We start from the raw sequence: 12,316 nt of genomic DNA, 5'->3' as shown, positions 1-12,316 counted from the left end.
GATGATTTGTTTGATCAGTTAAAGGGAGCTTCAGTATTTTCTAAGATCGATTTACGTTCTGGATATCATCAATTAAAGATTCAGGAAAGAGGCATTCTTAAGACGACTTTTAAATGAGATATGTTCATTTCTAATTCATTGTCATGCCATTTGGGTTGACTAATGCACCTATTGCATTCATTGATCTTATGAATAGAATGTTCCAACCCTATCTTGATCAGTTTATGGCTATCTTCATTGACGATATTTTGGTGTATTCAAAGTCTAACGAAGAGCATGACTCACATCTTATAATAGTTCTAAAATACTACGAAATAAGTTGTATTCCAAACTGTCTAAGTGTGAGTTTTGGTTAACTGAAGTGCCATTTCTAGGTCATGTGGTATCTGCAGAAGGAATTCGGTTAGATACTCAGAAGATAAAAACTATATTAGATTGGGAAATTCCCAAGAATGTGTCAGAAGTTCGGAGTTTCCTAAGTCTTGCAGGTTATTATCGAAGGTTTGTCAAGAACTTTTCGATGAAAGCTTTGCTTTCGACCAAGTTGTTGAGGAAAAATGTTTTATTTACTTGGACCTCTTAATTTCAAGAAAGCTTTGAAGCATTAACGAGAATTTTTATAGAAGCTCAAGAATTGGTTCAACCTGAATCTGGTAAGAACTTTATGGTTTACAGTGACACATCCTATAATGGCTTGGGATTTGTACTTATGAAAGAAGGGAAAGAAGTGGCATATGCATCTAGACAATTGAAACCACATGAGAAAAACTATTCGATACATGATTTAGAGTTGGCTGCAGTAGTGTCCACTATCAAGATATAGCGTCACTACTTATATGGTGAACATTACTATCTCTATACGGATCATAAGAGATTGAAGTACCTGATGACTCAGAAAGAATTAAATCTGAGACAGAGGTGGATCGAGCTTCTCAAAGATTATGATGTAATTATTAACTTTCATCCCGGGAAAGAAAATGTAGTAGATGATGCTTTGAGTCATAAAACGTTTGCAGCTTTACGAGCTTTATATGCGAGGTTATCAATGAGTAGAGATGGTACATTACTTGCAGAATTAAAGCCTAAGACAACGTTACTAGATCGAATAAAAGATTTGCAAAATAAAGATGATAAGTGCTTGAAAATGATAGTGCAAGTGGAAAAAGAAGGAAATAACGATTTTGAAGTTAAGTTAGATGGCCATTTGTATTATCGAGGAAGTCTTGTTATTCCAAATAATGAGGAATTGAAGAAGGATCTATTGACATAACCTCATTGTAGTCCGTTGACTATGCACCCATGTGGAAAAAAGATGTATATGGATCTTAATAGTAGGTATTGGTGGCCAGGAATGAAAAGAAGTATCACGGAATTTGTGTCCAAGTGTTTGATGTGTCAGCAAGTCAAAGCTGAGCATCAAGTTCCTTCAGGATTGTTACAACCAATTTCCATTCCTCAGTGGAAATGGGAGAATGTGGCGATGGATTTTGTAACGGGGTTAGCTTTGACTCCAAATAAGAAAGATTCAATTTGGATGATAGTTGATCGATTGACAAGTCAACACATTTTATTTCCTTTCGAACTGATTTCTCCCTGGATAAGTATGTTGTGTTGTACATTAGAGAGATTGTTCGATTACATGGTGTTCCTGTTTCGATAGTTTCTGACCGAGATCCTTGATTCACATCGAGATTTTAAAAAACTTTACATGGAGCCTTAGGAACTCGATTGAACTTTAGTACAACCTTTCATCCTCAAACAGAGGGACAGTCCGAGAGGACTATCCAAATTATGGAAGACATGCTAAGAGCTTGTGTAATCGAGTTAAAAGGGTCTTGGGAGAAGTATTTACCACTTGTTGAATTTGCTTACAACAATAGCTATCAGTCAAGCATTAAGATGGCTCCCTATAAGGCTTTATATGGAAGGAAGTGTCATACACCATTGAATTAGTACGAGCTCAAGGATTAGGAAGTTCTTGGTCCTGAGTTGATCAAGGAAGTAGAGGAGAATATTCAATTGATTCAGAATAATCTTAAAGTGGCTTCTGATAGACAGAAGTCATATGCCGATTTAAAGAGAAAAGAGATTGAGTTTGAAGTGGGAGATAAAGTATTTTTGAAAGTATCTCCATGGAAGAAAGTATTATGTTTTGGACGGAAAGGAAAGTTGAGCCCTAGATTCATTGGGCCATATGAGATTGTTAAGAGAGTAGGACCAGTGACATATCAATTAGCTTTGCCATCGAAAATGGAGAAGATTCATAATATTTTCCATGTGTCCATTCTTCGAAGATATCGATCCGATCCATCACATATTATTGCATTGAGAAAGATAGAAGTTCAACCTGACTTGACTTATGAGGAGGAACTGTTGCAAATCTTGGCATATGAAGCTAAGCAGCTTATAAATAAAATGATTCCATTGGTCAAAGTTTTGTGGACGAATCACAAAGTAGAGGAAGCAACATAAGAACATGAAGAGGATATGCGTAAACAATTCCTCCATCTCTTTGCACAATGAAAATTCAAGGATGAATTTTCTTAAGGGGAAGATTTGTAGCATCCTAAAAATCGGGTTAGTAACCAAAGTGTAAAATTTTAAAGCTTTGTGACTAATTTAGAAAAAATTGAAAATTTCAGGGACTTAATTAGAATATCTTTGTGTAGGTTTGAATAGAAAAGAAGGAATGATAGAAGGGCATATTGGTCATTTGATAAGAAAATGAATTAAAAAGTTCATTATGAGTATTTTAAATACAAATGGTGGATGAGAGAAAAAGGAAAGAAAAATCTGGAGACTTACTTCTCTTCTTCTTCTTTCATCGTGAGCTTCTTGGCTAAGGTGAGATTCTATGAAGTCAGTTAGTTATTGTAATATTTGATTGGTTTTGATTCTTGGGGTATTAGGAAAGCTTGAGAAAGCTTAAAGAGAAGTAGAAACTAAAAGATTTACAAGTTATGAGTGATTGAATATAATGGGTTTTTGAGTGAAATGGTGAGAAAGAGTTAGTAAATGAATTTTGAAATGAGACTTGACTTGTCACAAGCTGGATTACGAAATATAAATTGTTAGAAAGGAGTAAGAACAACGTTGATTAATTGGTATGATTTTTGGTTTCAAGTATTCTAGTGAGATAATGGATGTTTAGATGTGTTAAAGTGATATATGTTGGTTTGGATAAGTATGTTAGAGTTTAAAGGCTTGAAAGGAGTTAAAAGTAAGGGTTATAGCAGGGCTTTGGTAAATTTTTGAATTGAAAAAAAGATTTTTGGGCAAGGGTATCAGTACTAGATGAACATTTCTGATACTCCAAAGCAAAAATATGTAATATTTGGGTTTAGATATCGATACTGGAGGAACAGTATCGATACCATAAGGCAAAAGTTGATTAATTCCTAATAGAGTATCAATACCAAAGTAGTAACATCTATACCATGGGTATCGATACCAAGGTTTAGGTATCAGCACCATTTTTAGGGCCGAATTCCAGAACATAAAAAGGGTATTGATATTGAAGTATAATATCAATACCATAGTAAGGACATATCGGTACTGTACCTTGGGTACCGATAGTATTCATATGAAATTTGTGAATTTAAGAGTTCTTTTTAGCTTATGTTAGTAAGAATTTATTATAGTGATATAAATTCTAATATTTATACAAATCGTATTATTATGTAGATATCGATCGAATACAAGTTCAGGACAATTCTAAGACTAAGATCAACCAAGAGTTATAAGTGTATTGCTTTGACTAGTGAGGCTAAGGTGAGTGCATACTATTATGATATATATTGCTATATGGAAAGTATACTTGCGATAAGTCTATTTTCAATATTTTGAATATAGGATTGCATGAATAGAAGCATAGTTATGACTTTGTACTATCTGAATATGCACTGTTTGTATTACACGTTATGTGATATGAACCTATGTGATATAAGTTATATGGAAATGATCTATGTGACTTATGAAAATGTGACATGAGCTATGTGATAATGAGCCATGTGATTACATGTCTATGTGATATAAGTTATGTGAACTGTTATAAATGGTAAAGACCATAAGTATGTGTTATGAGAGCTAAGGGTATAATTCGCTTGCCAAGAGTCGAGGTTTCTACGCGGTCCTTTGGGACAATTCTACATGGTCCTTTGGGACATTTTTATGCGGTCCTTTGGGATAATACTATGTGGTCCTTCGAGACAATTCTATCTGGCACCTCGGTGCAATTTCTACGTGGCACTTCGATACAATTTATAAAAGTTGTGGTGACAGCATTTGTGTACAACCTCAATGCACTCATATACCTTCAGTTCTCATAATGTACTTTGGGATATTAAAGAAATAACATGAATAAATACTGTTGAATGTTATATGTTCTTGTTTGTTATAATGCATGATTGTCTCTGTACTACATGATACTTATAAATGTTAAGTATATGATTACATGTATTAATATTTTAGCTATGCATTATATGCCTCACTAAGTCAACGCCTTAGCGTGTGAGTGTTTCTCACATAGGATCAAAGAAGCCAGAGGATCAAGGCTAGGAAGCCAGGACAACATATATCTACAAGAAGAATCAGATCAGAAGCAATTTAATCAGTATGTTCTTTGATTGTATTAAATATGTTTGGCATGTAATTAAATGTTTGAATCGTATATGCTATGATCGGTTTTTGTAAAACCCTTTGATTTTATTTAATGTAAATGATTCGATTTTATTTTAATGTGAATTTGAATTTTTAACTATCTTGTAAAGTATATGATTTGATAAGTCAATGTGTCACCTCGGATTCGTATCTGGGTCGGATATGGGTTGGGGTGTTACAAAAAGTTTGTCCCATTAAATGACATGAATTAAATTGAATCCATTTTTAAAATTTTGGGATTGAGAAAAAGATCAAGTTCTTTAATTAAGTTCACCGAGAAAAGACAGTTAGATCGAATATAAGGTCTCGTCTCGATGTATTTAAATAATTGAACATCCTTATTCTCATTAAATGTTGATAAAATAAGTAATTAATTATATTTGCTTGATGTATGTTTTTAATTCGTTTTATTTTTGCATGTGTTTTTCAATGGGATTTCGAAATAGTAACACTCAATATTGAGAATAGTAACATCTTTTCATTTCGGTTGGAGTAATAAATGACTGCTTTAAGGCACGAGAGGTTATTTATTCCCGATTGGAAATTATTATATATTGTGGTTTTATCTCTAAACAATATTGAATTTTAAGATGAAATAGTGATATCTCTTCATTTCGATTGGACTAATAAATGAATGCTTTAAGGTATGATAAGTCATTTATTCTCGATTGGAAATAATTAGATATTTTCATTTTCTCTCGAATCAATATTGAATTTTAAAATGAAATAATGATATCTCTTCATTTTGATCGGAGTAATTGTAATATCCCAAAATAAGGGCTAGTGACTAAAATGGAAGTTTTGGAACTTTGAGGTTTAATTTTGAAAGATTTAAAAATTTAGGGACTTAATTGGGAAATAGTTTGTAAAGGATTTATTAGTAAAGTTTGAAAGTAATAATGGTATAATGGTCATTTGATAAAAAAGATTTTTATATTCCCTTTATAAAGGAAAATCACGTGGGAAGTGAGGGAAAAGAAAAGAGGAATCTGGAACCTTGCTTCTTCTTCCTCCTCCTCTCCACCGTGACACCATAGCTAAGGTAAGTTAGTCTCAAGTTGGGTAATTCTTTCATTTTTTAAGTTGGTTTTAATTATTGGGGTGATAGAAAAGCTTAAGAAAAGCTTAAGATTGCTTAAAACTTAAAGAGGATTAAGTTATGTGAGATTGAAAGAAAAGAGTTTTTAAGGGAATTATTGAGATTAGGTTAGTAAATAAGTTTTAAAGTGAAAATTGACTTGTCACCAGCTAAAATAAGAAATTCGAAATGATAGAAATGAATTTGGAACATATTGATTTATTGGTTTAATTATTGAATCCAAGCATGTTTGTGGGATATGGGATGTTATAATGAGTTAAAGTGAAAAAAGTTGATTTATGTAAGTATAGTTAAGTCTCAAGGGTTAAAAAAAGGTTAAGGAAGAAGAATTAAGTAGGTTTGAGTGAATTTTCAGGCTCAAAAAGGAAAATTTGGGCAAGGTGTATCGGTACACATTTAATAGGTATCGATACATCAAGAGTAAAATTTGGGAAGACACTCAAAGTGTATCGATACCTTAAGGAGTGTATCAATACCCCCTTGAAAAGGAAAAACTTTCGAATGTAATTTGTGTATCCATAAATAGGTAGTGTATCGATATACATGTTAAGGAATGTACCGATACACTACAGTATGTACCGATACACTTATAAAGGAAAATGGAAATAATCTTTCTTTTAGTTTAAGAAATGAAAGATTTGAGTATGCTAAGCGGAATACTGATATGTATAATGTATGATTATGTAGATATCAATTGAAAGCAAGTCTAGATCAGTCGACAAGTATTGGGCATTGAAGAAAAGATAAGAGAACGATATTGACTAGTGAGGCCAGGTGAGTGCATACTAGTTGATATATGTTTTTTTAAGGAAATAAGACTTGCGATAAGTCTATTTCCTATATTATGATGCATAAATTCATGAATATAGGTATGTGTTGATATGATTGTTGGGTGTGACTTAGTGCTTGAATATAATTGTATGTGTTACATGTTATGGTATATGTTATGTGATATAAGTGAGTATATGTTAGTGTAATTGTGAATAAGTATAAAGGATATGTTTATATGAATAATAGAAACATGAGTTGGACAAGTATATAGTGGTATAGTCAATTATGAGAATTAGTATAATAGAGTTATATGATTTAATAAGAACTGAGGAAACTGAATAAGATTAGACTATAGAATGAAATGGTAATATTATATCCATTAGGAATCTTGAATATAAAGTGATGATACAAACATATAATATAAATTATATACTAAAGATCTATAGAGTTATATAAAAAAGAGTATATGATGGTGTAAAAGATTCTAGGAATTGATATAATAAAATTATATGAATAAGTAAAAGATTAAAATAAGTTAAGTGATGTTGGTATAAACTATATTATGAATTAGTGATGTAGGAATGTGATGTAAATATGCAATAAGAAGTTCTGTGTTATATGATAAATATGAACATACGAGAATAAGAGATAAGATAAGTGACTTTGTGATAGAAGCTATATGACCATGAATTATGTAAATAGGAATAATTTAAGTGCTCTGTGACTATGAGTATTTGAATATGTATCTATGTGATGTTATATATGAGGTCATATAAAATATTATATGACTACGTGATTATATGAAAAAGAATACATGTACATGTGAATTATATGGAAATGAACTACGTGACTGGATGTGATCTTATGAAAATTGATAATGAGCTATGAGATTATGTGTATATGTGATATGAATATGTGAATATATGATAACATGAATATTAATGCCCATGTTATGTGTCATGAGAGCTAGAGGTAAAGTTGGCATGCCAAGAGTCGAGGGTCTACACGGTCCTTCGGGACATATATGTATTCTTTGCAACATCTATGAGGTCCTTTGAGACACATACTTGGTCCTTAGAATATGTATATGATTCTTAAGAAATTTCTATGTGGTCTTTATGGACATTTTATATGGCACTTTGGTGCATTTCTACGCGGCACTTCGGTGCAATTCTACGTGGCACTTTGGTGCATTTATACGAGCTGTGGTGATAGCATTATTGCACAACCTCTATAGACTCACATATATATAGTTATCACATATGTACATGGGCTAATAAAGGAGATGATATAAAAGGAACCTTGTATGATATTATGTACTTTGTTTGTAATCTTTATGGTGTGAAGTGATATACGTGATATGATGATGTGTATATAGCTTAGTTAAGAAGAATAGATACAAGAAAAAAAATTAGCTGACCCTATTCCCATATGTAATGGGGTAAGGGGGATGTAGGATAGTAGGCTGCCCCCAACGCCAGGTTAAGAGCAGTTTCCGTGGGAGACCTCCGACAATCAGAATTATGAATTTTCCATCGTGGGACTCGATCCCACGACCACAAAGTTAAGAGCCTTGCGCTCTTACCAACAGAGTTGGACGGGCAATTCATATACAAGAACATATGACTAAAAGATAAAGAATGAAAATAATACTATTAAAGAGATAATAATAAATTCATTACATATGATTTATATGCTTCATCCTATGAAACATGTTATAAGAATGATATGATGATCTGTGTACTTCTTTGTGAAACAATATGTGTATATGATATATAAAATGTAGTAAGTATAAGATATATTCAACAGGAGTAATAATAATTGGAATAATGAAATGGTATGTACATATATGTGTTTATGTTTGGATGCATAATGCATTCTATAGTTTATCATGATTTCATGAAATGTGCATAATAGGAATTAGTTATGACATGCTATAGTAAGTTTATTTATGCCTCACTAAGTTATCGACTTAGCGTGTGAGTGTTTCAAACGTAGGTTTTAGAAAAGCGAGAAGATACGCTAAGAGGAGCAAGACATGTCAGCATCTCCTTTAAGAAGTTCATATCATAAAAGTATTTGTAAATTTATGTATAGTGTTATATTAATTGTAGTTGGCATGTACTAAGAGAAATGTATTGAATATGCTCTGATAAGTTTTGTAAGACCAAATATTTTAGTTAATGAAAATCATTCACTTTCTCGAATTGTAAATTTAAATTTTAACCAATTTGTAAAGAAAAATGTTTGAAATGTCAATGTGACACCTCAGACTCGGATACAGGTTGAGGGTGTTATAGTAATAAATGATAGCTTTAATGCATGATAGGTCATTTATTCTCGATTGGAAATAATTAGATATTGTCATTTTCTTTCTTAAAATTATTTTGTGTTGTTATTTTGAATTAATGATGAAATTGTAATATTTCTTTATTTCGATTGGAGTAAGAATCGATTGCTTTAAGGTATCAGAGGTCGATTCTTATCGATAGGAAATAATTAAATATTATTTTGTTTTTTTCCTAAAATTCAAAATGTAGTATTTAAAGGGATCTTAAATTAAATTAAATTCGAACTCGTAAATTTCATTGCAAGGATTTTGAGTTTTCTGCTTGGTGTTGTTTGATTTTTTTTTCGCTTTTCCTCACACACAGCATAGCTACATTTGCATAACATGAGCTAAAACTCCGCTCCGTCCTATTTAATTAGGAGTGAGAAACTACTCCCTCGCTTGGTTTTCAACTCTGTATGGGATAGCGAATCGCTCCTGGGGCTCATTCCTTATGGTCCTCATGATGGTTTTCACCTCCGGGTGTGTCCCCTCAAATTGAACTTGATCCAAAAGCCTGTGATGGGCCAGGATTGAGGGTTTGGCAGCCCAATAGAGCACCGACAAGGACAATTCGAGAACCTCTTACTTTAGAGCTGAACCCAACATATAGTGAACTTAGAACCCATATAGAGCCTTACCCAATTATTAAGAATCTCATTAGGAGAGTACACAAGGAAAAGCCTTTTTGAGCCTTTTTTGTAGTGTAATAAATGTATGCGAACTAGAGATCATGCGGTTAGGTTTATTTTTTCGAATAAGCATGCGGACTAGATGACATGAGGTTAGGATTTTCTATAAATAAAGCATGTGGGTAGAAATCCTGTTTGAGTAGGATCTGCTAAAACATGATTGGGTAGTCAGCATGTGGGGTAGGTTTTTATCGACAAATTATATTATGTCTGATTAATTCCTTTATGATTATTAACTAATTTTCTCTTGTCATTTTGTTTTATTTTATTCTCATTCTTCCATTACACTATTCATTATATGGTGTTAATCTGTGACCGATGTCCATATAGAAGACTAGTAATATGGAACAAAGGATTCAAAAAGAGGTAGAAGATAATACAGATATTCTGAGATGGTCCGAACAGTCCCAGCTAACAAATGGAGATAGCTTACAGCCTTGGTACGTGTCAGATCTGATTGGGTACATACACATCAATGTCCGTCAAAACAACCTGAGTGAGCTGAAAGAAATTTGGGGAAAATGGGAAGTATCTGATAAGCAGTTGTTTTGTCAACTCTATGGTGACATCTCATATCTCGTAGACGTTCTGATTGATCAAAATTTGTTTAGTGCTCCTGCGCAGTTCTGGAATCCCGCTTACAGTTGCTTTACTTTTGGCCGAGTGGATATGACACCTACCATAGAGAAGTATCAAGCCTTGATTCGTTGTCTGAGATTCCAAGCAAACAAGGTGTACACTAAGCTGCCAAATACTCATTCCTTCAAGAAGAAACTACTTTTAATGAACAGAATGAGTGAAGATTGAGTCGTAAGAGGCATCAAGAAGAAGGGAGATAGTGAGTGCATTACCTACAGTGCTCTAAGAGAAGTGATTGACCGTCATCTCGATAGGAGAAAAAAGATTGACCTGTTTTCTCTGGGTATTTATGGGCTAGTCATATTCCCGAAGGTTCTAGGGCATGTCGATGTATCAGTGGTAGATTTATTTGAGAGACTGGACAGACATGTTGATCTCGTCCCGACTATCTTGGCAGAAACATTTCATTCCTTGAACTCTTACAGACAAGAATGAGAAGGACGCTTCATAGGGCTGTTGTTACTAGTCTAGATCCTCAGTCACTTCAAACACGTCGAGAGGGCACTCGGTCTAGTCTTCTTAGAAAGGTATTCACCTTTGAAGGATTTCCTTTCTCGAGAATGGCCTGGGGGTTTCACTGAAGAGAAGTGGATGGCCATTTTCAAAGATATTCGAGATGGTGATAAATTATAGTGTGCTTCGTGGAACGTTTCCTCAGACATACTGTATAGGTGCGGAGAAAGAGATTGGGTTTCGTTGCCAGGCATAAGGGTTTTTATAAGGTATGCTCCGTTACTGGTTTCCAGACAGTATGGGTCGAGACAGTTTAACCCATCAACTTGGGATTTATCTAGATTGGAATTTGCATTCAAAGAAAAGAAGTACAAAAGTAAAGTAAAAGGGGTTGTTGATGCTTGGAAGTAAACCCGTAGAGTAAATCTCTTTACCTTCAACTTGAAGTTTTCACAGGAATACAATGAATGAACAAACAACAGAGTTAATGATAATATCCCGATGGTCAATCCTGAAAATACTCAACCTATGGAGGAACATATCAGAGTGGTACCATCTTCGCTAGAATTAGCCTAATGTGATTTTGAGGCTGAAAGAAAGCAGTTTAAGGAGACGTTATAGAAATTGGAGGATGAAGCGTACCAAAAAAAGTTTAGAAATCAATATCCAAAAAGGTCAAGCTGATCGGATCGAAAAAGTAGAAAAATAACTCAGACTAGATTTTAATGATCTCCAGATATCATACCAACGAATGATCAAATCTGAGATGACCACTATCTCAAGTAAATCTCCCACTGAATGGAGACAGGAAATGGCAAGTTTAAAGAAAGAAGTCGGGGAAATCAGTAAAAAACTTAAGCAAAGTAGACATTAGGCGAAGCTGTTTTCAAGAGAAAAGAGTGCATTAGAGCAAAAGATGTAAGAGAGTCAAGCCCAGAACAAGAAATTGAAGGGTAGAATCTTGAGTTTATAGACAACTTTACAACGTAACCGAAGTCGATAAGGTAGTTCAAACTGTTCGGAAGTTGAAAACTTGAAGAAACATGTGAACAAACTTGAAGCTATGGTTCAAGTTTTTCAGAGAAGGGTAAGTGAACTATCGATAGTCCCCTATGAAGGAGTTATACAGTGGCCCCATCATTGGGAACAGGCTCAGTGGAGAGTTAAGGAAAGGGATGATCTCATCGCAAGCTACTTGGAACATGCTCAAGGAGTGGCTTAGTATTTGGTTGACTTGTCACACGAAGCTGATGATGTAAGTGAAGGATTAGAGTCTGAGACTAAAGAAGCTTAGAGGATTTTAGATTTACTAGGGCACATATAGCAATTAAGAGAAATATATCAGATTTATCTGTGATATGTTTAAGCCTTGTAACAAAACTTCATTTCTAATATAAAAAGTTGTTCTAAAGAATCGTTCCAGCAACACCTTGCATTGCATTTACATTTTCTGCATTGCATTTCACATTGCATTTACTTTTCGCTTTGCATTTTATTCATTGATAGTCATATTTTTCATATTCATTAATAAAATATCTATATTAATAAAAGGATTGAGTGGCATAATACTGGAAACTTCTACTGTTGGAAAGGCTCCCACTGTTGGATCCTCCGATGAACCCTTATATCCCCTGGCTTTACACCACCTCATGTTAGAGAACAGCAAGCAACGAC

General features: G+C 33.7%; 1 protein-coding gene across 1 annotated transcript; it reads left to right on the top strand.

Moving 5' to 3' along the window:
• The first annotated feature begins 886 nt into the window (after positions 1-886).
• LOC120140246 lies at positions 887-1,270 on the top strand. The gene has a single exon (XM_039155252.1). It carries the CDS (start codon positions 887-889, stop codon positions 1,268-1,270), a length of 384 nt encoding a protein of 127 aa, XP_039011183.1.
• The last annotated feature ends 11,046 nt before the right edge of the window (positions 1,271-12,316 follow it).

Source organism: Hibiscus syriacus, unplaced genomic scaffold, assembly GCF_006381635.1.
Source record: "Hibiscus syriacus cultivar Baekdansim isolate YM2019G1 unplaced genomic scaffold, ASM638163v2 tig00002237_pilon, whole genome shotgun sequence".
NCBI classification, from domain to species: Eukaryota; Viridiplantae; Streptophyta; class Magnoliopsida; order Malvales; family Malvaceae; genus Hibiscus; species Hibiscus syriacus.
Note: the sequence above shows the minus strand (reverse complement) of the source record. Positions and strands in the feature narration are given on the sequence as shown.